Raw genomic sequence first — 25,694 nt, forward strand, 5'->3', positions numbered from 1 at the left:
GTCAGGGCAACACGTGAAAAATGCATGACCTCTGGCTGGCGCTGGCAGCCCGCGGTTAGTGAGAACAAGAAAATTGAAGAGGCTCAATGTGTCCTCGCAAATACAAGTGAAAGTAGAAAAAATAAATAAGAATGTAGTTATCCTTGCTGGCTTTATATAGTGTCTCGACATGGATGCATTGGCGGAGGTGAAAAAAATGCTTATATTCTTTTCTGTAACAAGACGGCACAAATGAACCATCACAACGCTTCGTCTCATCGGACCTTGCTGTGTGCTTTGTCAACTTGTCTGACAGTGTGGTGATTTGGCTTGTCTCGTTGTATGGTTCGATGTACGACTTTAGAAAAGTCAATGCACCTTTGGCATCACATGTTTGTGAGAACATTAAACCCACAAAGATCCGGAATTGAAAATCTAAAGCATGACTATAGAAATGTCAATGCACCTTTCGCATCAAAAGTTTATGTGATCTTTATACCCATAAAGTTTTGGAATTGAAATCCATGCTCTCAGTAGATTCCGCAGCATCCGCGAGATGCCGCGACGAGCCCACCCACCATCAAAACACCCTTGAAACTTTGTGCTCGGATGGGGCTCCTTGCGTTTTGTGACTCCAGGTGCATGGGCCACAATCTCCACGCTGAAGTGTCTTTTCGAGCAGGAAAATACATTGTAGACAAAATCCAGAATTATTTCCGCTGCCGGGGGTTATTTTGGTTGGCAGTGCATCACAGCACAACAAAATCTGGGGGGGGGGGGGGGGAGCTGTAGCCCCATAAGCCCCCCCCTCCCCCTCCCCCCCCCCCGGCTACACCCCTGCAATACGATTATGAGGCACGCAGCAGTGGTGGACTTCAGATTAATTTTGACCACCTGGGATTCTTTAACCTGCACCCAATGCACGGTACACAGGCGTTTGTTTCGCCCACATCAAAATGCGGATAGGAATCAATGGACTACCAAGCTTCATTGGCACTGTTTCCAGTCTGCATCGCCCAATCACCAGCAAAGTTTTGACATGCAGTTCAAGCTTGTATGCCAGTTTGAAACACTGCCTGTAGAATGCCATACGGATAAGATATTCCTCATCTTTCCTCCACTGTTGAGACCACTTTCAGGCATTTAGGAAGAAGACACTGCTGCCATGACAACTGTTGCTAAAGCCCAATATTCACAGTCAGCATTCTCTTTCGAGAGGCGCCTAACGCACTTTATTTTAAAAGACTGTATATAATACAGACCTGATACATGGGAGAGCAAGACTCGGAAAAACGGTTTAGTTGGAGCATAACACAAGTGAGGGAAATTAAAACAGAAAGTGAACTACAACGCAAAATAAAGACGCAAGAGAGGTCACAACACCTGCACTGAGAGCACTCAGCTAAGACATTTCATACTGCAGTCAGATGGGCAAATTTTGCGACACTTCAAGCAAGTGCACTTTGCCGTTAGTGTCATTTGCAGGCTGTCAGATGGAAAGTTTAAGTGACACTTGGTGTGGAGTACACCTGCCAGCCAGTGTGTTTGACAAACTCAATTCTCTGTGCTGAAGCATGTAGCCTTGAAAGCAGTGCTACAAGAATAAATAAATAAATAAATGCTCACTGCAGAGTTGGAACAAATTCTAACAACACTTTTTGGTTATTTTTAATGTTATGAGCGTCTTTGTGATACTAGTGAAGCCAAAACTAGCTTGATACATTCATTTTCGGCACACGCCAAATAGACAAATAGACGTGTTAATGAGATTAAAGTATTTCTATTTTTGAGTGCAAAGGTTCTTGTAAACAAGCATTTTTTTAGCAATAAAACAGTAACCATTTCTAAAACTCAAAATGCTGAGAATCGTACCAAGCCTTATGGCTTCATACATCACTGTCGTCCCGTCTAGTGCCAAATTGCCAAATTGACACTCCGCAAGGCAAAATGCACTCATTCGAGGTGTCACTAAATTTGTCGGTCATACAGTGGTACAATATAAATTATTTGCTGATTATTCACACCTTAGCAGTCGTCTACCTTGTAAGTTGCCCCTTGAACATTTTTCTCATGCTGCTGCATGTAAAAAGGGCCTTCTTTTGTTTGTGCCAACCATGAATGCTGCCCTCCTTAACACCTAACTGCCACTCTGCAGCACCAGCTGTCAGTGCTTCAAAGGAGTTCTGAGCCACTTTTTATCGAAGTCAAGTGATGCATTAGACATAAAAACAGACCATTTGAGAAATACTTCTTCGCAATAAGTATTTAAATGCGTTCAGTTGAAGCGGAGTTATTGGCAATCAAAGATTGCTTATGATCCCCTTCGCGGTGCTCCCCATCCTTCTTCAATGCCTTGCACTGCAAAGGCTACGGCAGAGTGAAGTTGTGCCCGTAATGCTCTGCCTTGAACATCAGCATGCCACGCAGTCCAAGTTTGATTTTGGACGTTCACATAGACGCCACTACTTATGATTTTGGCACCTATGACGTGCCAAACTCGGAGGCTATCCCTGCAATAATGGTTAAGTTCACGGTGTCTTATCCCTTTGCTGTGCTGCAGTGTACTATATAGCTATGCGTGGTTATTCCTGCACCGAGTGAGATGAGTAGCACATTTCCTCTCGCACTTATCTCTATGACACCCACACAATTTTCAAGGGACGAACAAGCTTCATCTTCATGTTCGCTCGCGCGAGTAGGTCATCAACGGACACTGTGGCTAAGCGATGGATGCCGCCCTCCGAACTTGCGTTGAAAAGATTCCTCATTTCCTAACGAAACGAGCTTCAACAATGATGGCAACACATTTCAAGGGTATGCTACTCAAAAAACAGATGACTTGATTGTCAGATGTTAGTGCTCGGGCCTTGAGTCATGTTATCCACAGATACCAATTAGAGCATGCTGTTGTCCTGAGTGAGCCGTAGCGAGCTCTGCAAGCCCGCTCGTTCCAACACGCTCCAGACTGGAGCACGCCCTCATGTGCTCCAATCTGGCTGTGCTATGTGATGCAGACCAGCGTTGTCCTGCACCAGCTTGACTAATGGATAGCAGCCACATCCAAATTGCACATCTTGCGCTCATTACGAAGCAAAGCCTGCCAAGGCGTATAGCCAGGAGTGGCGAGGAGTAAGCACGTGTTAGCAAGAGTATGTCTGGTCTGATCTTAAGTTTCATGTGGTTTGGGGCTAGTTGAGAGATCAAAAATAATATGAATTAGCAAAACCCAACAGCTACAATGCTGACAAGCAGTGTGGCCAAGCAGGTATGGCTGAGCATTAGCAGACGATAGTCGATGATAGTACGATAGTTATACTTCCACAAGTACGTAAATTCAAAACACAGATTTTTGCTGAGTTCTGCTAGTTTACAATAAATATACACAGTAACAGCAGGAAAAAGTGCACTGATCCAAACACCCTTCTTGATTGATGTCAGCCAATAGCAGCCGGGTATGGGGATCTGTTATACGACCAAATATAACAGCCAGAAAAGAGATGAGAAGGCTTTTGTTGAAAATAAGAGTTTGAGAAAAAGGTGACTTCGTGCTCCACTTGTGAGCTGCACGCACTGCACACGACTGCAAAATTTGGCTGAGATGTTCACAACAGCATATCATATCCGTGGACTTTTTTTCACTAATCCCAAGGGGTGGTTCAGGAAAAAAAAGTCTGGCAATTTTTGAATGTCAACGGATGCCAGTTAAATTAACTGCGTACATTCCGCTCTCTGCACACTTTTGTCATTTCCTAAAAAAAAAACAGGTTTGCGAGTTGTGCATATTTCTTACAAATGAATTTAAGTAACTGCCTCGAACACCCTACCTCATCTCCTCCTCAGTTACAGGCCACATGGTCTATGATGTCTATTGTTATGCTGACTCATTATTTAGCTTCTGAGGTGCACTGTTTGCCTCGTATCCTGAATGAGCAGCAAGCGGAGGCCCTTTGAATGCAGCAGTGCAAACAACCGCGCCGTTCGGCAGCCAACGGTGTCAATACTGGCATTGGCGTTATCGCGCAAAAACTGTGCATTCTCTAAATAAATGACAATACGCAAAAATACCTCATCTGTGTCTACTTTACGGAACACATTAATTGGGTGCATGAAGACAATACAATGAATGATAAATAGGCGGCTTAACAACGCTCCCCTACTACAATCTCCCGCTCGCTGTTTTCAAAGATTTGGAAAGATTGGATGTGCTTTGTAGACAATCACAAGGAAGAAGAGAGGACAGGTGCAAAAAGTGACCACACAAGATGTGTGGTCACTCATATCAGCGCGACTCAGAGTGATGCAATTATGCTTACATGCACAAAAATCTGCGTCGTTTGAAATGTTTGGACATTAATTGATGTTATTGATGAGCGGCTAGCATTACATTTCAAGCGTACGACGAACGGTCGCTGTACCTGCCGATGTAAACAAATATACTAATCGGTGCTTTGGACTGTCAGTGGTGTTCCTGCAGGATACAAATGCGGAAAGTCGTGCTCCACATCTTGCAGTGAGTATGCGAAGCACTTCCCTGAGAATAGGTAAATCGCCTAAAATAGCAAGCAGCACAAACAAAATCGGTGGTTGGGCTACCCTTGGTCTTCATGTTGCAGCACGATATGTTGCGCATGGGTGCTGGCTCTTGTGGTGGCAGGTCCAATGCAAATGGCGATTAGCGGCTATTGAATTTGTCAGGATCATAGCTGTCACTGTTTGACAGTCACTGTGACTGAAGAGCTGATGCAGCCGATATTGTTACCCGAAGGTCCAGTGTGGTCACGAATCAGCTGAGCGTCTGCTCTTCGCAGGTTTTGTTCACCCCGTGGGCAAGACCAGCATGCCTTGAACACCTTCTCCGCTGGTGTACCCCTCGTGACGTCACACGAAGAGGTTCGCTCCACTGCTTGGTCAGGTGTAGGTTTCGTTCTTGCACTTTTCTGCTTATTTAAAATTGTTTTTGAATTTGCGAAACAATTCTACTATCATACATGTGAAAGAGGGTCTCGCGAACTTAAATATTCCATTACCCTTTCAGGGTCAAAAAATCGCCAGAGTTGCCCTTTAAGCCGCTAGGATTGCTTTTCTTTTAAGAGCTGCTGAATATTGTTTCCACAGTCCTGACATTGTGCGATCATGCTGATTTGGACGACGCGAATATCATGAAGTCAGTGTGATCAAAATGACATGATAGCGATGGCATCTCTCGTTAGGCAACCTAATGATGATAGTGGCGATAAAAAAATCTGCACCTTCAGATTTTGGCTGAAAATTGTTTGGTTCCACATATAATACGAGGAGAAAATTTGACATGCTGGAATGTGGAAAAAAAAAATTTGTATTATATATGTGGCTTTCTATGGTAGTTAGCTCAATCTTTTTTATAGTCATCCAAAGATCTTAAGAACTGTGCTGCACGAACACGGTGTGACTCACAGTAATCGTGAACTGCAAGGCACAAGTCATACCATGTTGACACAGCATGGATCAAGCATCAAAAGATTATAAAGAATAAAATGCATAGCTAATAAAGGCAACAAACAATGTGCTAGCACAATACATAACGTCAGAGTAGGTGGTTCTGACGTGGCACTCCGCCGTGCCCTCTCTAGGTGTTGTGTGCTCCTTATACACCATGCGTTAGGCAGCCACTGATCAAGTAAGAGCTTCAATAAGTATCCAAAATCAAGTTGCTGTTCAAAATATACATTCCCCATAGCAAATGAAAGATACATGATTTGTAGTAAACAATACCTGTCAAGTCAGCCTTAAAAAAAATGTTAAAAATACTTCCACTTAGTCCGTAACCTTGTTGGAACTACTGCACCTATCAGCACTTGTGACTATCCTTGAGTGATTTGCGGGGTTTAACATCCCAAAACAACTGCAAATCTAACTCCACATGTGCTCTTGCATTTTGCCCCTATCGAAATATGCCAGCTGTGGTCGGGAATCAAAACCTGCAAACTTGTTCTCAGCAGCAGAATGTATAGCCAATGAGTCACCGTGGGTGTGTGCCTGTCATTCCAATGCCTCACTGCTTCATGCAGATCTCCTACACCTTTATTTATATTAGGGCATGGAACAAAAGCAGTTCCTAATGAAAGACTGCAGCTTCTAAAAAATCTTAACACAATTGATCAGCAGCTCGCCATGCAATATCCAGTGGTGCCACTGACGAATAGAAATCTGAAGCAATTTTTGGAGCAGGAAAATGTTAACCTTGTAGCAGTTTGAAGCATCTAAATACAGATTTCAGAGCACTTTTGAGCAAATAAATGACAACTGCTGGACATGTAATAGGATATTTCAAACACTTAGAATTGACAAGCATTATTCTATAAAGTATTTGCTTGATGTAAAACAATGTTGCTCTGTCTCTAAACAGAAAAAAACAAGGGGGAAGCCTAAATTTAAGTATCTCTTTAATTTAAATGAAGACAACAAACCTGTTCACACAGCTTGCTGTAATTAATTTATTTCCAATTGAGTGAAGCTGCTCAAACGTTGCCTTTTGCATCTTACAAATGTTTTATTGACAGCTGCCAGCTTAGCCATGTTTTCAGCAAGACTATAGAGCTAGCACCAGTCAGAAACACCTGGCTAGGCTCAATGTCACCAATGCTTTTCTGAGCTAGGCAAGCCTTCATGAGTCCTTGGTAACGCTCAAGCCTTGACACCAGGCAGTTTTAAGTGGTCTGCTTTTCCTCCTAAAGCTGAAGTTGCTGTTCAGCAACTGGCTGATTCACAACTGGTGCCAACCAATTATTTGAATAGCGACAATTCAGACAAGCTTGATTACTCAAATTATTTCGAGGCACCATCACTGGCCCATAAATTTGATGTATAAGTACGACGAAAATTTCGTACACCGCAAGGCACACCATTCAATAATTCGAACTGCTCAGTTGGGTGGAAATAGAGATATTTTGGCTTTCATATGTTGCTGGCATCAACGCGGCATGGTCATCAGCCATATTGCTGACACCTCCTTGAAACCGAAATTAGCAAAGCTTAGTTAATCCAGCACCGACCAGGGCCAAACTGTAGGACAAGTGAACCCCAGCAAGCCATTCACAAGTCCTGCGGTGTTGGTTCTGCACGTCCATCATTTGTTCATTCACATGTTAAATAGCGACACAGTCCAGGCGACTGCAAGTGTTTAAGTGGCGCCAACTCCATTCTCGATGTCTGTGCCAACGAGAACAATGGCTGCTGGTAAGAAGAAGAAAAAAAAATCACTGATGATTACGATATTTCCTAAAGTGAAATATGAGTGCAGCTCTATAAGTGTTTTCATTTCACTGTATTTTGGCTGGCATGGACAATCGGTCTCGTGCAGCAAGTTGCAAAGGGAGTTAAGTATGGCGCGCGCCACTTCCTCACTAATCTGGAGATTGTGAGAGCCTGCGTGTGGGCGCGATTTGCAGAAGCCATCGGCAACAAACCTTCCCAATTGCGCGCACTATTCTGATGCCATCTCATAGCCACCGTCGCCGCACTACGCTTTTCTTCTCTCGCTTTCGCCATACCCTCGTCTGCTTTCAGCCTCATGGCTCCATTGCCCTCTTCCCTCCGCTTTCCTCCTCGTGCCTCATTTCTCCTCAATGCTTTTTTAAACCCCGCTATGCACCGCATTCGCTTTCATCTTTTGGTGTGCTCTTTCGCTCGGTTACGCTGAGAACACTGGTACTCGCTGCAGGAATGGGCACCTAAGAGCTGCACTCTAAAAAAGAGAAAACATTCAGCTCTGATAGTGCGATCAACTTCTGAGCCGTGATCTTCTACCGAAGCACTCTGTTTGACTCTGTCTGCTGCCCTTTTTATCCACCGTTCACGGCGAACTGATACCACTGATAACTCACTTGGAGTGCCGCTTTTATCACTGACAAAGCACAAAAAGGAGTGGCACCAGATCACTAATTGGTGACGTATAGACAATATTAAGTTCAATTTATTAAGCCGATTTAGTAATGCGTGCCAAGCACGGCTGCAGAACACTGCTGCCACAAACATACTGCACAGTCGCTAATTTTGCCGCACTTCAGCGCAAAATCACGTTTTTTTTTAGCAGGATGGTGCAGGAAATCTTGTTTGGCGTAATTTGGAACAGGAGTGGGAGCACTGACTATCACTCCACATGGAAACTATGCACCAGTAAAGAACGCACCAACTTGACAAAGACATCCTGCATCTCTTCCAGCTGGCGCTTCAGCTCTCGATTCTGTGACAGAGCCCGGCTGGCAGCCACCTTTTCACTTTGGATTGTCTCCAAGAGCCGGCTGCTTTCTACATGGTCCTCCCGTAGCCGTTCCAGGGCTGCTGCAAGCTCCTCAGCCTGAGCCTCGCGCTCTGCCAACAAACTACTCAGCTGCTGGTTGTCACTGCCCTGTAAACATAGAGCACTGGTCAACGTCTCCACGTAGCGCAGGTCTGTGTTTAGAGATATTTTCATTGCACCAAAATGTCCCCGAGTGCAAACTCGCAACATTTTGCAACGTTACAGTTTTTTACGCTGGCTAAAAGTAACTGAATGAGACTTTCACCCTGAGGCATCTATGCTAGTCTGTGGCAAGCTGGTGCAAGCAAAGTGTCAAACCATAATGGGAAACTGAACTGCTTCATTTTGCCGAACTGGAATTGAACTGAAATGTGTGTTGTCATTTTGAATCTGAACTGAAGAAAAACAATGAAACCACTCCAAACCGATTTGGTCGGCATCTCAGAATGGTCTGCAACAAAACAAAGGAACCATTCCAAACCAGTCTGGTAGCTGGTTCAGCATGGTTCTTAGCAAAACAAAGCAACCATATCAAACTGGGTTGATGGGTGAATCTAAGCTTCGAAAACTGTATCATTCCTAGGTGATTTGCGATTTTGCCGTTCCATTGGCCATTTGAAGACGCCAGAAGGCTTGTGCTGCCTTGCAGAATACTGTTACTTGTTTCAAAGGAAAATTCAAAAGTAAAGGCCAAACTACACGTATGCATGCAGGCGTGCGAAAGCTCGCGCCCACATGCCTTGTGTTTGCTGCGCCTCGCGAGTAATGGCGGTTTGAACCTACAAGACGCGCGCCAGTGCGCGCCCATTTGGGTCACTATTTTGGCCTTGGTAGACATTGTTTCGGATTTTTGTGAGGCAGCCAGAGCATCAATATTTGTCTGGGGAAGATATCTGGGCTCACGCTGCGCTTCAACATGTATGATCTGTACTGCACCATCTGCGCACGCGTCAGGTGCATGGGCGTGAGCTTTCGCGTGGTGGCAAGTGTATATGTAGTTTGGCCTTAATGCTTTACGCGACTTCCCTTTTGAGCATGTGATGCTCTATAGGTTTTGCAGGTGAGTTCAACATATACACCCTAAATAAGCATCAATGCATGAAATATAACTGTTATTTAGCAGGTGTTTGCACAACGAGAACTTCACATGGAGTTCCATGTAATGTTAAAATATTGACTGACTGCTGAGAAGGAATGATTTTCCACACTGTGTTGTGGAAGAAACACAGTTCCAGCTGAGGCCACTGATTCCAATGTTTATATACTTTTTTTTAGTTTAGCAACTCCTCCTCCCGAGCAAAGCGCGACCTGTTCCTAGGGACTGCGAGGGCACTGCAGTTGAGTTTTTCACCAAGTGAGTGACGCTGCTCTGCTGACATGTGCACGCTGGTTGAGGCTGCTTGCACTGCATCTTGTGCTGGTAGCCGATTTTATTTTCTCACTGAGTGTGCCTCGTCACTGTTTGCATGCACTTGGCCGGCTGTCGAGGCATGTTGTGTTGGGTCCTAGTTCAGTGCTCACGAAGACACAAGTATCTGCGACGTGTGGGTCACCAAGTGTTGTTATTGCCCACGCACTTTGGTCAGTAGGCCTACTTTTTTTTTCACCTCCTGAGATAAACCTTACTCCTTGTACCATATTCTACGTCATGTTATAGAACTTCACGACAACATTTTGCCATGTAAAGCAGCAGGTAGAGCAGGCACACTAGCAGGTACAGGAAAGCTCCCACAAACGACACATAATTCTCCCCACCGTCAGACTCGTGTTGTTAGTACTTTAGAAACAGCAAAATGCCATTCCCTACACAGATAAAGGTTTGGGCGAAATCATGCAAGGTTTTTGATATACAGTTCCAGAAAGGTGACATAATCAAGTCGCATGTCACATGCCATAAGCAACAAGTTCATCGAACGGGAGCACGGTGCACAGGCATGCATAAAGAAGTGCACAGTTCCGTGCTTGTTTCGAAGTGTTCCAGTCTGGTTTTGCTGCCATTTCAAAAATCAAAGGTTGTCAAGATAAAGGGAACTTGGGCATGAGCAAACAGTAGGATCACGTTGTGGCCTGTGCGGAAAATAAGCGCAAAGGGGACCCCTTCCTTCGGACATACACCTTGTGGGGTTCTCACACCCATGCTCTTGGGACAAAGGAACGACAACACAGTAGTGCAAACAATCACAAGGGCATTTATTGCACCTTTCATAGATCAATGCCTGCTAGCCGAGTTGCTATCCCCAAAACATGCCGATGGGCGCGCGACAAATCTAGAAGTCTGACTCACCGCAACCGGATAACGAGCAAATATGTTCGCCCCATGCTGGATACCAACGCCTAGTCGTTCGCGTGTACGGTCACGCGAACGGTGGCGCGTTCGAAGGCGGCCACGCAAGACGGTCTCGCAGAAGCATGGATCGGCGCCCGTGCGGGATGTCCGCGCTGCTTGATCTTGAACCAAAGAGAGCCCCTTATCTTTCCCGCACCCCCAAGTAACCCTGCCGTGAGGCGCCGCTAGCAGTGCAACACTCGCGCCATCTCTCGCACTGCACCTCAACCACTCTGACTGCTGCGTGCGCCAGGCCATGCGGCGAAGTCGCACTGCAGAAGACAGGAGCTATGCGGGAAAACAAGATATCAGGGGACGCGTGAGAGTCACGCATCCCCACAACCTTCAGCTTAAGCAAAATTGAAAGAAAAAAAAGAAAGTAAGAGAAATGGTCAAGCCGAGTACTGCACTCCGGCTTCCTCGAAATTCGAAGTCGGTGAATTGGAAATCTTTTCCATTTTGTAACACGCGTGCACTTTTCACACAAATGAGATATCAGGAAAATGACTGTGCCCTTTCAGGATCAATCAATGAACCCTTTCAGGATCAATGACGTAAATATACGGGGCCGCGAACAAGTCCAAAATGGTCGATGCTGTATATTTACGGCACCGTCTGTACGTTTAAAAAGTGTGCCAATTTCCTAATTTTTTCTTTTCTGGCATGTGCTGCCACTATGTGGGAATACAGAGAATTTTTTTCTCGTGCCTCCCTCTCTTGTTTTTCGTTGCATGGTTTGTTTTAGAGCTAATTTGGTCCAGTGCGTCTATATACTACCGCTCGCGCATTGGCGCACATGCGGGCAGGTGGCAGTTTTGGTTTTGTTCCACGGGCAGTTTGGGCTTCTTGCACTCGCAAAACTGATGGCTATCTCTTTCCTAATCGCTCAAAGGGCGACTGCCTGTTTCTCGCTCATTTAGTGCTCACATGGGTGCACATAGGAAGGATGCCGCCATGCATGCTTTTCCTTTTCTTTTTTTGAGACTCGCGAAAACTAATAACCTCTGCTTAGCGATAAGATGAAGATTAGTGGAAGTTTGTCACACGTTTTGCTTTTTTTTGATGGGCACACAACCACAGTTTTATTGAGTACGCTCACCTACGCAGTTCGAATACGCTATGGACGTAAATATTAGTGTAAGAGCAGGAAAATTTGACACTTGCGAAATATTCTAGTGTGCGCATTTTCTAAGCCTTGAACTATGTGTATAACAATGCATCAAATTTTTAATTCCTTTCTTTGTTGTTGTTATTCATGAAGAAACAGAACATATGTACCTATTAAAAATATTTCTCACTTTACGGTCACCCTAGAAAAATTACGGTAAATTTTTTTTGAAATAGGTCCCTCAAAAGAATTGCAATCGGCAATGAAAAAAATTGACCCTGGGCAGTCGCATATGGCGAAAAAAAAAATCGACCCTGAAAGGGTTAAAGTGCAAGGGGAGTGTGAAAATGCCAAACTTTAACAATATACTTCGGGAGAGCCACTGGTGGTTCTGTACTCGTGAGAAGCGCTTTATTTTAATAAAGGTGGCAGATTTTTTCCTTCTGAGTACTCGTTAACATGTATGCGAATGGTTAAGGTGGGATGCATTTTTTTTTTTCAATGTGAATTTGGAATACAGTTGAACTAAGTTCTCGCAACTAGGTGTGTAGCTGGGGGGAAAAGGCTATCTGCGTGATGTTTAAAGAATGTGAAGCACATCCAGATCGCAGCGTTAAATTTTACAGTGTTTTATCACAGGCGAGTACACCAAGGAGATCTGGCACATGTACCTGCCTTCAAATTTCAACAATAAAAAGTAGAACTTCAGTGCTTGGATATAGTTGCTGACATCTGAACAGGACAACAGTTCAGCTGTGAGTGGCCACTCCTCCCTTTAACTCAATGTCGTGTTTTCAACGCAAAATACAGTTGAACCTCGCAAGAACGAGATTGAAGGGTAACGCAAAAAAATCTCATGAGAATTTCGTTGATGCGAAAAGAGACAGCACAGATAGGTAATGCATCGCAGAACAAAACGTTACTGTCAAAATTCCGTTAGCCTACTTTGCAAGCTTTGCTCAAGGATATAGAACCGCATTGCCGACAGTACAAAGTGCGCCGCATGCATCAACCAGCAGTAGAAGGACTGCCGTAGCGCAGTATTCTCTGTCAATGGCTTTCAGAGGTGCGATCACTTTTGTGAGATTTTGCGTAACTCGGCACCGGACACAGAGCAACAGCGCATGCAGCAGCATTTCTCCAGCGCTTGCTGTTGCACATCGGCCCCAACGCGTCCGGTGCCAAGTGCAAAAGTAATAGTATCTCATGCACCAGAAGGCAAACGATTGAGATAATGGCCTTTTCGTGCAAATCTACGGCTGGCATGAAATCCACGCGCAGTGACTGTCAGGTGACACAAAAACCAGCTTTCTTGAAGCAAGGGATGCATATTCCCAGACGATCGCTCAATCATGGCCCGATGCATGACACTCCATATGCTGCGACCCCCATCTCTAGTGCCATGAGCAATTCCATGTCGGTGGGACATGGATTTTCTTGTTTTTGCTGCCTTTTTCTCTCCGAGGCGAACATTACACAGTGCACTGCCGCGGTCAGTGATTGTTCTTCGAAAAGAGTGTTTAGTTTGCATTCTGTTTTGCCTCACTAGATTTGCCTAGGCCGCACCGAATCGTCAGCCACGGGGAACGCAAACTGAATGCACATTTCGAACAACGATCTACGATCTCACCTACAGTATGTGTGCAAAAACCCTCGTCACATAACGGTAGCAACATGCATGCCGCTTCAAACGGGCGATTAACAAACAAGATGGCGGCCACGACGTGTTTCCAGCGCACTGACTGCTTCCGATGCCTGGTTGTTTTTGTGAACAAAAATGGCGGCGCCCACACAAATGTAATGTGGTGGTATTTTACGCAGTTTTAGTGCACAACAATCACATTTGAGCACATTTTGGAGTCTGCTAGCCTTACACGAATAGGTAATTTGCGGAGTTACGTTCCGGCAAATTTCATTGATGCGGGATTGCAGTACAGCGACATTTAGTTGCTGAGAGTTTTAAAATACATTGAATCCTATGGGCGTTCGCCGGGGATGTGAAAATGTTTCATTATCGTGAGAATTTCATTGTTGCGGGATTTCGTTATCGCGGTTTCAACTGTAGCTTCGTATAAGCATGCATGTAAGTTGGCAAAATGCTGCCTTCGACAAAGACATTTGTAAATGGAAGTACATGAAAAATAAGCGAGCTTGGAGCTCTCGAACTGCATGGAGGCCGTTCGGCCTTTCACGAGCGATGATGCAACACTTCTGGTACACAGCTGATTATGCAGCAATTAATGATAGTTGTATGTAACTATGCAACTACTGTAACAAGCATGTGATGCTCCCGCGGGCATAATCTTCATCGGCCCGCAAGGCTCGGTAGGCAATATTGGTCACCGCACCAATTAACACTGGCGAGCACAGCTGCTCGGGGTCAGTCATCGTTCCTCACCACCACGCTGCGGAGCATCTGTCTAATGGAGGATGCCTCAAGCCCCCTCTCGTTCTCGAACCTGGGCGGATCATGACACTGGCGACGAGTACCCACGGATCAACCCACGCCACCGTGAGCGGCAAAACACCGCCCCCCGATGCTGCCGCCATGCTGCTATATGGAAGGCTCGAGCCATTCGAAGGAGATGGGTCTGCCTGGCCAGTTTACGAGGAACAAGTCCATGTGCTCTTCCAGGCAAACGACACACCCGAGGCCTAACAGCGGGACATGTTCCTGGCCAGCTGTGGGACCTGCGTCTTCAGTCTCTTGCTCGACCTTCTCAAGCCAGCCACGCTGCATGTTAAGATGCTGGGTGAGCTGCTCACCATACTGCGCTCGCATTTCAACCCAGCACCGTCCACACTAATGGAGCGTTTCCGCTTCAACAACCGGAGCCGCCGGGAAGGAGAGACCCTTGGGCAGTTCGTTGTGGTGCTACGAGGGTTAGCGAGTGCCTGCGTCTTCGGGGACCAGCTGGACTTGCTGCTCCGGGACCGCTTCATCTGCAGCACCAACAACCCCAGTAAAACACGTTGTGGGGCTAGTTGGTGCATAGCTTTCAATGCCGTCACTTTTGACGCTTCATCTATCGAAAACCAACAACCCCGTCATGAAGACGCGACTCCTGGAGCTTCCCGACCCCTCGCTGAATGACACTGTTAAGGCAGCGCTGACAATGGAAGCTGCCGCCAAGGACACCGGCGAGATTGCCCGTGCGACTGGCTCACCGTTGGTGGAAACAGCTGTCAACAAGTTGGCGACAAAGGGCAGTACCTGCGGTCGCTGTGGTGGTGCCCACTCCCCTTCACAGTGCCAGTTCTCTCAAGCAAATTGCTTCACGTGCGGAAAAACTGGGCACCTGGCATGGGTATGCCAAAGGGGGAGGAGGAACAGCAAACAGCAGCAGCAGCCTGGTTCAAGCCCAGGTACCACACAAGCGCGCGGCCAGCGTAGCCATCGCAAGGGTATGCGGCGGGGGCGTGCGGCAGCAGGCTCGAGTTCTTCCGCGGCCAGGCTCCATGTCGTGGCCGAGGGCCCGCCGATTTTCGACATGCGGCACACAGGCTCTGACCGTCGTCTGTGCCGCCGTACATGCTGACTGTCAAAATCTGCAGGCACCCCATTTCCATGGAGCTGCACAGGGGCCAGCGTTTCAGTAATGGCCAGGAAACTCTTCAAGCATACTTTCCCCGGCGTGTCCATCAAGGCTTCGGGCGTGATGCTGCGCAGCTACTCCAGGCAGCTCTCCCAGGTCCAGGGTCAGGCCCAGGTCAGCGTTTGCTTTGGCGACAGGGAGGCAACCCTTCCCATTTACTTAAGCAAGGGGTCGTCGCCGACGCTGTTGGGCCGAAACTGGATTCATGCACTGGGCGTTCGTCTGCCAGAGTACCAGAAAGCCAGCCTGCATGTGGTAAAAGATGTCCCCAGCCTCCTAACCGAGTTCAAGTCCCTGTTCCAGCCAGGGGTAGGCACATTCGCCGGCCCGACGGCTGGCATCTATGTACCTGAGGGAGCCTGGCCACGTTTTTTCAAGCCTCGCCCACTGCCATTTGCCTTGAAGGACGGGGTCACGCAGGAGCTGCAATGGTTGCAGCGAAAGGGCATCCCGGTCCCCGTCAAGACGTCTGAATGGGCTGCTCCCATCGTACCGGTCCTCAAGCGAGACGGCAGTGTCAGGATCTGCCAGGTTACCATCAACCCCATTGCTACCGTTGAGAAGTACCCATTGCCTCGGATTTAAGATCTCTGATCAGCATTGTCTGGTGGACAGAAGTTTACCAAGCTCGACCTCAGAGATGCTTACCAGCAGCTAGTGTTCCAGGATGCCTCTCACAAGTATGTCTCAATATCAACAACTTTGGGGCTCTTCCAGTACACGCGCTTAGCGTTTGGCGTGGCCTCAGCCCCAGCCATATTTCAGAGGGAGGTGGACAACCTCTTCAGGGGCATGAGGCACGTGGTGTGTACTTGGATGACATCCTGGTTACTGGCAGCGACGACGGGGACCACCTGCAGAACCTGTGCAACATCCTGGCAAGACTGCAGGATACCGGTCTCAAGCTCAAGCTGGAAAAGCGCATTTTCCTAGCCCCCAGTGTTGAGTACATGGGACATGTCATTGCCCAGGCTGGCCTAGCTCCGGCTCCCCGCAAAGTTGATGCTGTGCTCAAGGTGCCTAAGCCCCAGAACTAGGAGCTTCAGAGCTACCTCGGCCTTATCAACTTCTACAGGAGTTTCCTGCCATACCTGTTGGAGCAGCTACAGCCTGCTCTGACCCTGCTCTACCCTGCTCTACAGCCTGCTCTGACCATCTTCTGCTTCGAGATGGTCAGCAATGGGTCTGGAAGAAGGAGCAGGACCGGGCCTTCCAGCGCAGCAAGGAGCTAATCACCAGGGTTCCAGTGCTAGTACACTACGATCCTGCCAAGCCTCTCGTTCTGACCGTAGATGCGTAGCCGTATGGCGTGGGAGCCGTCCTGGTGCACCGGGACAAGGATGGCCAGGAACGCCGTGTCGTTTGCTTCTCGTCGGCTTCATGCTGCAGAGCAACACTACAGCCAGCTGGACAAGAAAGGCCTGGCCCTCACGTTCGGTGTCGAACGCTTCCACCAGTATCTGTGGGGCCGGAAGTTCGAGGTGGTCACAGACCACAAAGCCGCTATTGGGGCTGCTGGGGCCTGACAAAGCAGTTTCCGTGCAGGCATTACATCGAGTGGTACGCTGGGCCTTGAGGCTGGCAACTTACAGTTACCAGCTGGTTTACCATCCGGGAAAGGACATGGGACCTGCCGATGCCCTGAGCCGCCTGCCCCTGCCAGAGTTGCCTGATGCTGTTCCAGAACCTGCTAAGTGTTCATGCTGGAACACGCATACCCGAAGGTGCTCTCCAGATCTGTAGTATCGCAAGCGACAAGCCGGGACCCAGTCCTGTCTCAGGTGGTCAAGGCGGTGTCCCCTGGGGAGGAATTGGTTCAGCAGGCCTATAGCCACAAGGCCGCTGAGCTGAACTTGCAGCAGGGCTGCCTACTGTCGGGTTCCAGGGTGGTGATCCCACAAAGTCTCCAGTCCAGGGTCCTGCAGTTGCTGCAACGCAGGTCATCCTCGCGTGGAAAAGACCAAGATGGTGGCCCGGTCCCATGTTTGGTGGCCTGGCCTGGACCAGGACATCACTCACATGGTGCAGAGCTGCCAAATCTGCCAGGAGCATATGCGGGCCTCACGTCATGTGAAAATCACCCCGTGGCCGTTCCCACAGAGACCCTGGTCCTGGCTGCATGTGGATTTTGGGGGGCCCTTCAAGGGCCATTACTTCCTGGTCATGGTGTACGCCTTTTGAAGTGGGTGGAGGTTCTACCTGTCACCACTCCATCAGCAGCGCTACGACAGGTCTTTGCCGCCCAGGGGTTGCTGGACGTCATCGTGCCCGACAATGGTCCTGCTTTCGCCAGCAAAGAGTACCTGGCCTGGCTGACGAAGAACGGAATCCGCTGGATGATGGTTCCGCCATACCACCCTGCTTCAAACGATGCCGCCAAGATGGTGGTGCAGACCATCAAGGACAAGCTCAAGAAGAGCCAGACTGCGGATTTCCGGATGCAGATTGCCCAGATACTGTTCCGGTACCGGACCTCGCCCTACGATGTCACTGGCTGTGGCCCCTGTGAGCTCCTGCTGGGTCGGATGGTCAAGACACCCTTGGACGTCTTGCATCTGGACCTCCGATCCACAGTGCTCCTGAAACAGCTAAAGCAGAAGCTGGCTGCTGACTGAGGGTGCCATCCTGGGCCTTTGCTCCAGTTTTCGCCAGGAACTTCTATCCTGGCCCACCCTGGTCCGCCGGACAGGTGGTGTCTCCTGCCAGCGCCTCATCGCTGCTCGTCCGCATGCCAGATGGGGCCACGTGGCACAGACATGCCGACCATGTTAGGCCTCGCATTGGGACCTGGCCGGCACCCTCGACTGCCACTTCAGAGTTCCAGCCCGCAGGAGGACTAGCGGCAACACCAGTCGCTTCCAGCAGAGCACCGCCCACGTCGAAGGCGGCAAGCGTTGCCCGCGGTGCTGTGCCCATTGGGCCGGTGTCAAGTCCGGCACCACTCACAAGGCCGACCACTGCGGACCCTCCGGAGAGAGCGAGGCTGGCTCAGGCAACACCCGGTGTTGTCACAACCGGCCCGTCAACACCGGTGACCGGCGGAGGCTGCCGGACCGTTACTCGCCTGGATAGCAGGCACCGTAGACTTGGCTGGGAAAGCGGCAGAGCCTTATGCTCTGAACTTGGACGTTTGTTTCTTTTAGTGAATAAACAAATGGGGGTAAGGGGGTGTAACAAGCATGTGACGCCCCAGTGGGCATAATCTTCATTGGCCCGCCAGGCTCGGTAGGCAAGATTGGTCACCGCACCAATTAACACCGGTGAGCACAGCTGTGAGCACAGTCAGTCATCGAACGTTCATCACCACCACGCTGCAGAGCGTCTGTCTAAAGGAGGGTGCCTCTAGCCCTCCCTCGTTCACGAACCCGGGCGGATCGTGACAGCCGGGTATACGAAAATGTTTTGTATTGCGAGAATTTCGTTGTTGCGGGATTTTGTTATCGTGGGTTTCAACTGTAGCTTGTTATAAGCATGCATGTAAGTTGGCAAAATGCCGCCTTCAATGAGGACATTTGTAAATGGAAGTACATGAAAAATATGTGAGCTTGGAGCTTTTGAACTGCATTGAGGCCTTCGGCGTTTCACTAGCAATGATGTAATGCTTCTGGTGCACAGCCGATTATGCAGCAATTAATGATAGTTGTATGTAACAATGCAACTACAAAGGCCCAATTTCAACTGCCTTAATTCACAAGATGAAGTGTTTATTTGCATCACACTGTTCATGCGTGGAACGTCAAAGATCTCTCTCGGAAACGGCTTTCATTTTACTTAAAAGGAGGATGCTTACAGGACACACCGCTTTTATTCAGACCAATGAGAAACAGCTCGTGTATCTATCCTCCTAGTTAGTCCTTCGTAAACAAAAGATCAAAATGTTGTGGAGTAAGACGGCTTCTTCAATCAGTGAGCCCCATGTAAGTGCTGAGCACCATGACAAACAACCATAACCGCAGTGCTGTGGTGGTGAGAACAGCAGCAGGCTGCCTGCTACCTATAAGCGAGGTGAGAAGTTCGGGAACTAAATAAGTATAAAGGTTGACTGATGCTGCACTGTCATATTTTTTTCCGCTTGCTAATTAATTAGTCACACTGATTTCACCATTATTCACTGCCTCGCCTGGCCACTTCGTATAGACCTCAACCACAGTAAACCTAGAATCGACACACCATTTTTTTAAGTACAACTGAGAACAGGATGTACTTGCACTGTCACATTACACTGCTGGCAAGACATGTGGGCTGGCAGCAGCGAGCACTTTAGACTAAACCAGTGACTGAAAGACTGATTCAATAGATAGTGCATGATTCTCTGCCTCCATCACTTTTTCACAATTTGCAGTGCTTCTGTCACCTCTGCTCACAATCTCTTCTCAGTGTGAACAGTACTGGCTTCTTGTGCTGCTGTCGCCAGAGTCAGATGCCTTGCACCAACAGGCCTGCTTTAATTGGTTACGATAGCAGAAGTTATCGGATAGCTACAGTGCAACTCCATATCAGAGTGCTTTGTTATTGCATTATCATTTGTGACACAGAATGCACCACTTATGGCGATGAATTTGAGCTTGAAACATGCCGTTTACGATGTTCTTTATGTCTAAAAAATTTTAAAACCCATAAATTTAAGCATCCTTGAGAACTTTTCTCAGAAGAACTTCTGCAAGGACGTGCCGCACCAAAACATCAATGGAACAGCTTCATTTATTCCAATTTCTTTTTTCCAGACATAACATATATTGCGTACTTGCTATTCTTATGCAATACAGCCAAAATAAATTGATTTTAATACTTCGCATCGTCAACTGTGCATGATCAAGCATAAAAATGATGCAAAAATGCAACAATTTTCATCACTGCCTTAGTGGACATATACACAAGAAGGTACATAGCAGAGCATGCAGCATCACCCATGAAGCCAGATTTTTCCAATTACGTGGCACCATTCACACTCAAATTTGCTCAGACATGGTGTCTGGCAGAGGGCATTGCTTGGTACTATCAGAGTTCTTCCATGTTTTCTGGTCACGAAACTCCGCTGTCACACTATGGGAAAGGTTCATACACTGCTCAAAGCTGCTGCGACACAGTGCCACTGTGCCTCAGAGGGCACTGTTCATGTACCGAAACGTTTGCATGGTGCGAGACGAGCTGATTGACATCGTGCGTTTTGTGCATGTGCTGTGCTATATTTTTAGTTCTGGACTGTTTAGCCAAAGTGGCGGGGTGGCACAACGATGCAGAACATGTGCTGCATGCCGAGCTGCCGTTCCGGCTTCAAGGGAATGACCGAAAAGTGTCGTTTTGTTTATCGAGTGACAAGGAGCAGTGCAAGAAATGAAAGTGGGCCATACCGCCGCAGGAAAGTTGTGGTTTTAACTTTGAATGCAAATATACACGTTTGTATATTTCGACACCTCGGACATCATCACTGCCTACAATTTTGATATAAACTGCGATATTGTGTCCCTGGAGCGTGAAAAGCCTTTGCTGAAGCCTAACACCGTCACAAGGATTTTTGAAGGCCTCCCAGCATATCTCATGAAATCCAAACGTCCCTTGCAAATGACCACATGAATCGTGGGGTATGATTGAAAAGCGCCGATTATTTTTTTAAAAAATTGTCTGAGTAAGAAAAAACTGCTGCATCAATGCTGTGACTACATGTTGATTTCCATGTCTTATGAAATGCTTACGCTTTATGCTTTCTTGTGTATAGAAACAATTGATTAAGCATTCTGTATTTATTGCCATTCGTTTGCTGGTGTTTCCTTCGCCCCAATGTATATCTCCCATGCTTTGATGTTCTTTCTGTATGCTTCTTATATCAGTGCCATGCATTTAACAAACTTCTTGCATTGTGAATGGTGGAGAACTTGTGAGAGGATGGATCTTTGTGTAGTCTGTATGTCATTTATTTTACATAATAAATACATGACCATGCTTGTATGAAGTTTTTGCACCAACAGATTTTATTCTTTTCCTGATTGAACTATAGAACTATTTTTTTTTCATATTTCGACCATGACAAAACTATTAAGACCGGTGATTAGAATATTTTAAGCTCTTGCAAATAGTTATGCATTATGAACCAAAATACCTAGTCTCCTCGTTGTTGTGTTGAAACCACGAGCAGCATGAATAAGTGCTGGGCTTACTGACACTTCTAAATGACTGCTTGGTAAGACAATTGCCTACATACAATGCAGTTTCAACTGTACAGGTCCTAACACTTCACATTCGCCATTATCCTATACAAAAAGCAGGACCGAAGACATTTAGTTGTGAGGTTTGTCTTAAAGTTAATCCTACCTAAATCTCGTGCAGAAATGGCACCGCTTTGCCGAGAAATCTGAAGTGCACAGAGCAGCTCAGTTTCCTTTTCTCTGTCATCAAACAAAGTCCTTACTGAGGAAGCAGCCCTTGCAATACAGTAAAAGCTAGTTCATTTGAATTCCGCGGGGATCCTATGAAAATATGAATTATACAAAATTCAAGCTAATGAAAGTCGGAGAAAAAAATAGCTCGGTTAAGGTGCGTATATAGTCCGACGTAGCGTGAGCGCGCGCGTGCACACACTACATCACGTTGGCGAGAACAACATCTATAGTTCAAAGCACTGGCGCAGCCATCGTGACCAGACACGGCCAACACGGCCCGACATGTCCGAAGTCAAGATGGCTCTTGCTCCATCCGCACATTCGTAGTGCCAACTGCGGCGACCTCCAGTGCACGGCGTACCCACGCCACTTTGTCACATGCGTCTCCCCGTAGGCCGGCTGGATCCGGAGAATAGATGCTCTGACGTCACACCAGATTTTTCTTCCCTAAGTTGTCCCCAGAATTCTGTGTTTTTCCTCCATGTGTTCCTATGACGCTGCGAAGTACCTGGCATGTCACATGAGCATGAGAACATGGTCATGGCAGACATGGCTGAGGAATAATTCCCTAGCTACTTTAGCGCCTACCTAGAGGCAGGGAGTACCTCCTTGACCTCGCGTGACATTCGGTTTCTAGCTGAACCGGGTACAGCCGGCCTGCAGGGAGACGCTTCTGTTTGTTGGCGAGCCTTCTCTGCGCCGTGTCGGAGAGTCAACGATCGCTGCCGTAGCACCTTTGTGCGTTGCTGGAGGAGCGTCGTACGCTTTCCTGTCTGCCACTCCTAGGGCTAACCTAGTGAAACCCATATCCACATGAGGCATATCATGGTGGGGGACTCCGCATTATTTTCCCCATCTGGGGTGCTTTAACGTGCACCTAAATCTAGATAAATAGGTGTTTTTGCATTTTGCCCTCATCCAAATACGGCCGCCATGGCCGAGTGGTCTCGGTCCAGATTTTTTTCTCAGCGCCGTTTATCCGTACGCTTACATAGGTTCTGCTTTTTAATATTTTCCTGAAATTAAATACTGCGCATTCACAACGAAGTGCCAGTGCTACCACTTGTAAACAGAGGCAAACATCTGGGCTGTTGAACCCTCACTCACCCGTAAGTACCATTAAATTCCAAGCAATCTCCCCCACCCGTGCAATCCCCCTTGTACGTTCGAGTGGTTTCAAGTACGCGCAATAAAAACTAGACACAAGAAAGGTGGGAAAAGTTTGAAATTGGCATCAACTATCAAGCAAGCGCCCCCTCTCTTCACTCGGTGTACCACTTCGTGCATTTTCACCAGACTGCTTGGCTACAGTTGTCAACTTTTCATGAAATTGCATATTAAATTGCATGAAATGAAGCAATTTAGTGAGAAAGAAATTTATTGCTGAGATAGTTCACTATAGCCAGGTATCTGCATGTCCATAGCCTTCCTCAGTCACCATTTTGGTCAAATGTGCGACGTGTCACATAGCGCGAGGCAAACGGTGCGATTTTGCATGCGATCCGTCACGTGTCGGAGTCCGACTTGCCGCATGTGACAATATGGAACACATTATATAAAGGAGCGAGCGGTGAACCGATGCCCCTGCATGGACACTTGGAATGACTTGGCAAATACAGTTAAAACAAACGTGTCTGCATAGCTCTCTTGCTTTAAACAAAAGATGCCAATATAAACACAACTATGAGAGCAGCGTAGATGTGTTTCCGCAAGGCCACGTCCACAGTATTGGCACGTTGGCTCCGTTGACAGCCACCAATCCCTAGGAGCCGGAGGGCCTAGCTCGCTGGGCCACCTTATCAGAGGCCGGTGGCGCTTGCAACACGACCATGTGCAGCTTGTATAATAAAGCACCTGTGTTGTTCAGCACAATGTGTACACAATTATGTTGTGCTTAAAATTGCAATACATTTGCTTTTACTGACGCCGACGGAAGCAAACAAGCAAACCAGGCGAGACTGCAATCGCTGGGAGACAGTATAGGCCTAGTTCGCTGGCCGCCAGATCCGGGGCCGACAGCTCTTGAATTTCACTCCGCGGCTGAGAAAGGCCCTCCCCTCCCCTGCCCGCAAACTTTCTTGGATTATCTTTCACCATAGTGGGGGCGCTTGCGCAAAATTTTATGGTAAGCACAAACTCTGGGTTGCGCATAGTGCCAGGTTGTTCGTCGTGCAAGGCTGTACACTTTCTGTTAAAGTGTGGGTAGTATCAGATAAAAAAAAAATGCAATCATTGCAGTAAAAGCTCTTTAATTCGAAATTCCTGCGCTCTGGATGAAAAGGAGCCAGCGAGCAGGAAGAGCTCGTCGGAGGGGCTAGTAGGCACCTGCTCTGCGCACGTCTCAAACAGTTGAGGAAACCCAAAACTGGCATGGCTAGGACTAGAGTACACATCCGAGCGGTCAACATCACCAAGGGGCTGTCCAAAGAAGGGATCGTTCCCGGTGGCCGAAACCGAGGGTCGCCGAGGCGAATGTACCTCATGCTGTCGGTGTTGTCCACGCAGAAGGACATGAAGTCCGTAGCTAAGGGATCAAGCAGGAACGAGGGCCGTGAAGGGGCCTGCTCTGATGCTATGCCAAAACCGAGTTGGATGCCAGTTATGTGGAGATGGGTTTGCACAAGGCTCACCACCCTACAAGTGACGGTCAGGATAGGGCACGATGCTCCTCCACTCCGCAACGCACACAGGCGCTACGGGAGGGTCTGTCAACTCTCCGACACAGTGCAGAGGAAGCTCCAGAGTCAGATCGCCAACAAGGACGGGTTTATACACCCAAGATAAAGCACAGTGCTTATGGCAAAGGCTCACCGCAAGACCAATCAAGTATGCGCGCCCACTGCACTAGGGCTAACCAGGAAGCGGTCCACCAAGCGCGAGAACGAGAAGTCGCGGGAGCAAGGGTCCCATGTAACCAACTCATTCCGGACCTGTGAGCATCTGCTGCGGCGATAAAGTGCTAAGCGGAAGAGAGCTCGAGTGGAGAGGGCGCTCGGGGGCCACCACTCGAGAGGCCAATAAGGGCGCGTCCCGAAGACACTTGCTTGCACGGTGATTCAAGCCGGGGAGAGAGAAGCACAGTTTGCGCAGGAAGTTAGCTCTGGCGCGCTAGCCGTGTCCGCCATGTTGCCAATACGGCGGCATTTCCCAGAGAACAAGCTAAGCACAACACGCAAGCTGGGGGGAGGAGGTGCGGGAAGGCACCTCGATTCCCACACTCGTAGTCATTTGATTTTAGCATGTAAAATCCCAGAATTTATTTTTTTTCCTGACCGACCACGGCAAGCTGCATGTTTTGAGCGACAATTTTTTTTTCTGGGCGCTCATTTCCTGGCAAAAGGCGTGCTCAGGCAGTTAGTGATGCATGTGGAATGTCAAAAGTAGTTACGTTCAAGTAAAACAGCAGCTGCGGAAGTTTAGAGAGCTAGAATACCGAGGCTGCCCCACACACAAGCACAGCGGTAGTGGCATTCGCATGCCCTGTCATGCACAGTTATGCTTCTGGCGGTGGGCACTGGCTCTATATGAAATTGAGGTGGCACTTTCATGACCAGAAAAAACATTGAAGGACTCTGGTATTATTTATGAATGCTGCCCCTCTTCAAATTTAATCTGAACGTGCTTCGCTGCAAGTTTTTTTAATTTAACGTTGGCACCAACCTCTGCGACCATTCCAAGTAGAGAAAAAGTCTGTTTTCATTGCTTTGATGTTGCCACAGCCGATGCTGATCTCCGATTTAGTTTCGATAGTTTAAACGGATGCTGCCTTTCTAAACATCAACTGCTAATGCATGACTTCTTATGCTCCGAAGAGTTCTCAGCATGCAAACAAACTGCTTTTTGTTCCTAATGCTCTATTTGCTTTTAATAAACCATGCTTGATAATACGCAGTTTGATGACTTGCTAACACTGCGATACTAGGATGTGAACATTGCTTTATATTAATGGTGAAAATTCGAAAACTATTATTATTCCAAAACTATTTGATTCCCTTCCAGCACTATTCAATTTATATTTCGTTCAGCCTCA

General features: G+C 47.6%; 1 protein-coding gene across 5 annotated transcripts in view; it reads right to left on the reverse strand.

Annotated features, from left to right (window-relative positions):
• The window catches only part of LOC142589844 (golgin subfamily A member 2-like), a 163,282-nt gene that overhangs the window by 77,862 nt on the left and 59,726 nt on the right, over positions 1–25,694 (reverse strand). For 4 of the 5 annotated variants that reach the window (XM_075701476.1, XM_075701468.1, XM_075701484.1 and 1 more), the window contains one exon: positions 8,147–8,365. The exons of the other annotated variant lie outside the window; for it this stretch is intronic. In XM_075701476.1, the coding sequence (XP_075557591.1) occupies positions 8,147–8,365 (219 nt within the window). The remainder of the gene's footprint in view (positions 1–8,146; positions 8,366–25,694) is intronic. 5 annotated transcript variants of the gene reach the window in all.

The sequence above is a fragment of the Dermacentor variabilis genome, chromosome 1, assembly GCF_050947875.1.
Source record: "Dermacentor variabilis isolate Ectoservices chromosome 1, ASM5094787v1, whole genome shotgun sequence".
Taxonomy (NCBI): domain Eukaryota; kingdom Metazoa; phylum Arthropoda; class Arachnida; order Ixodida; family Ixodidae; genus Dermacentor; species Dermacentor variabilis.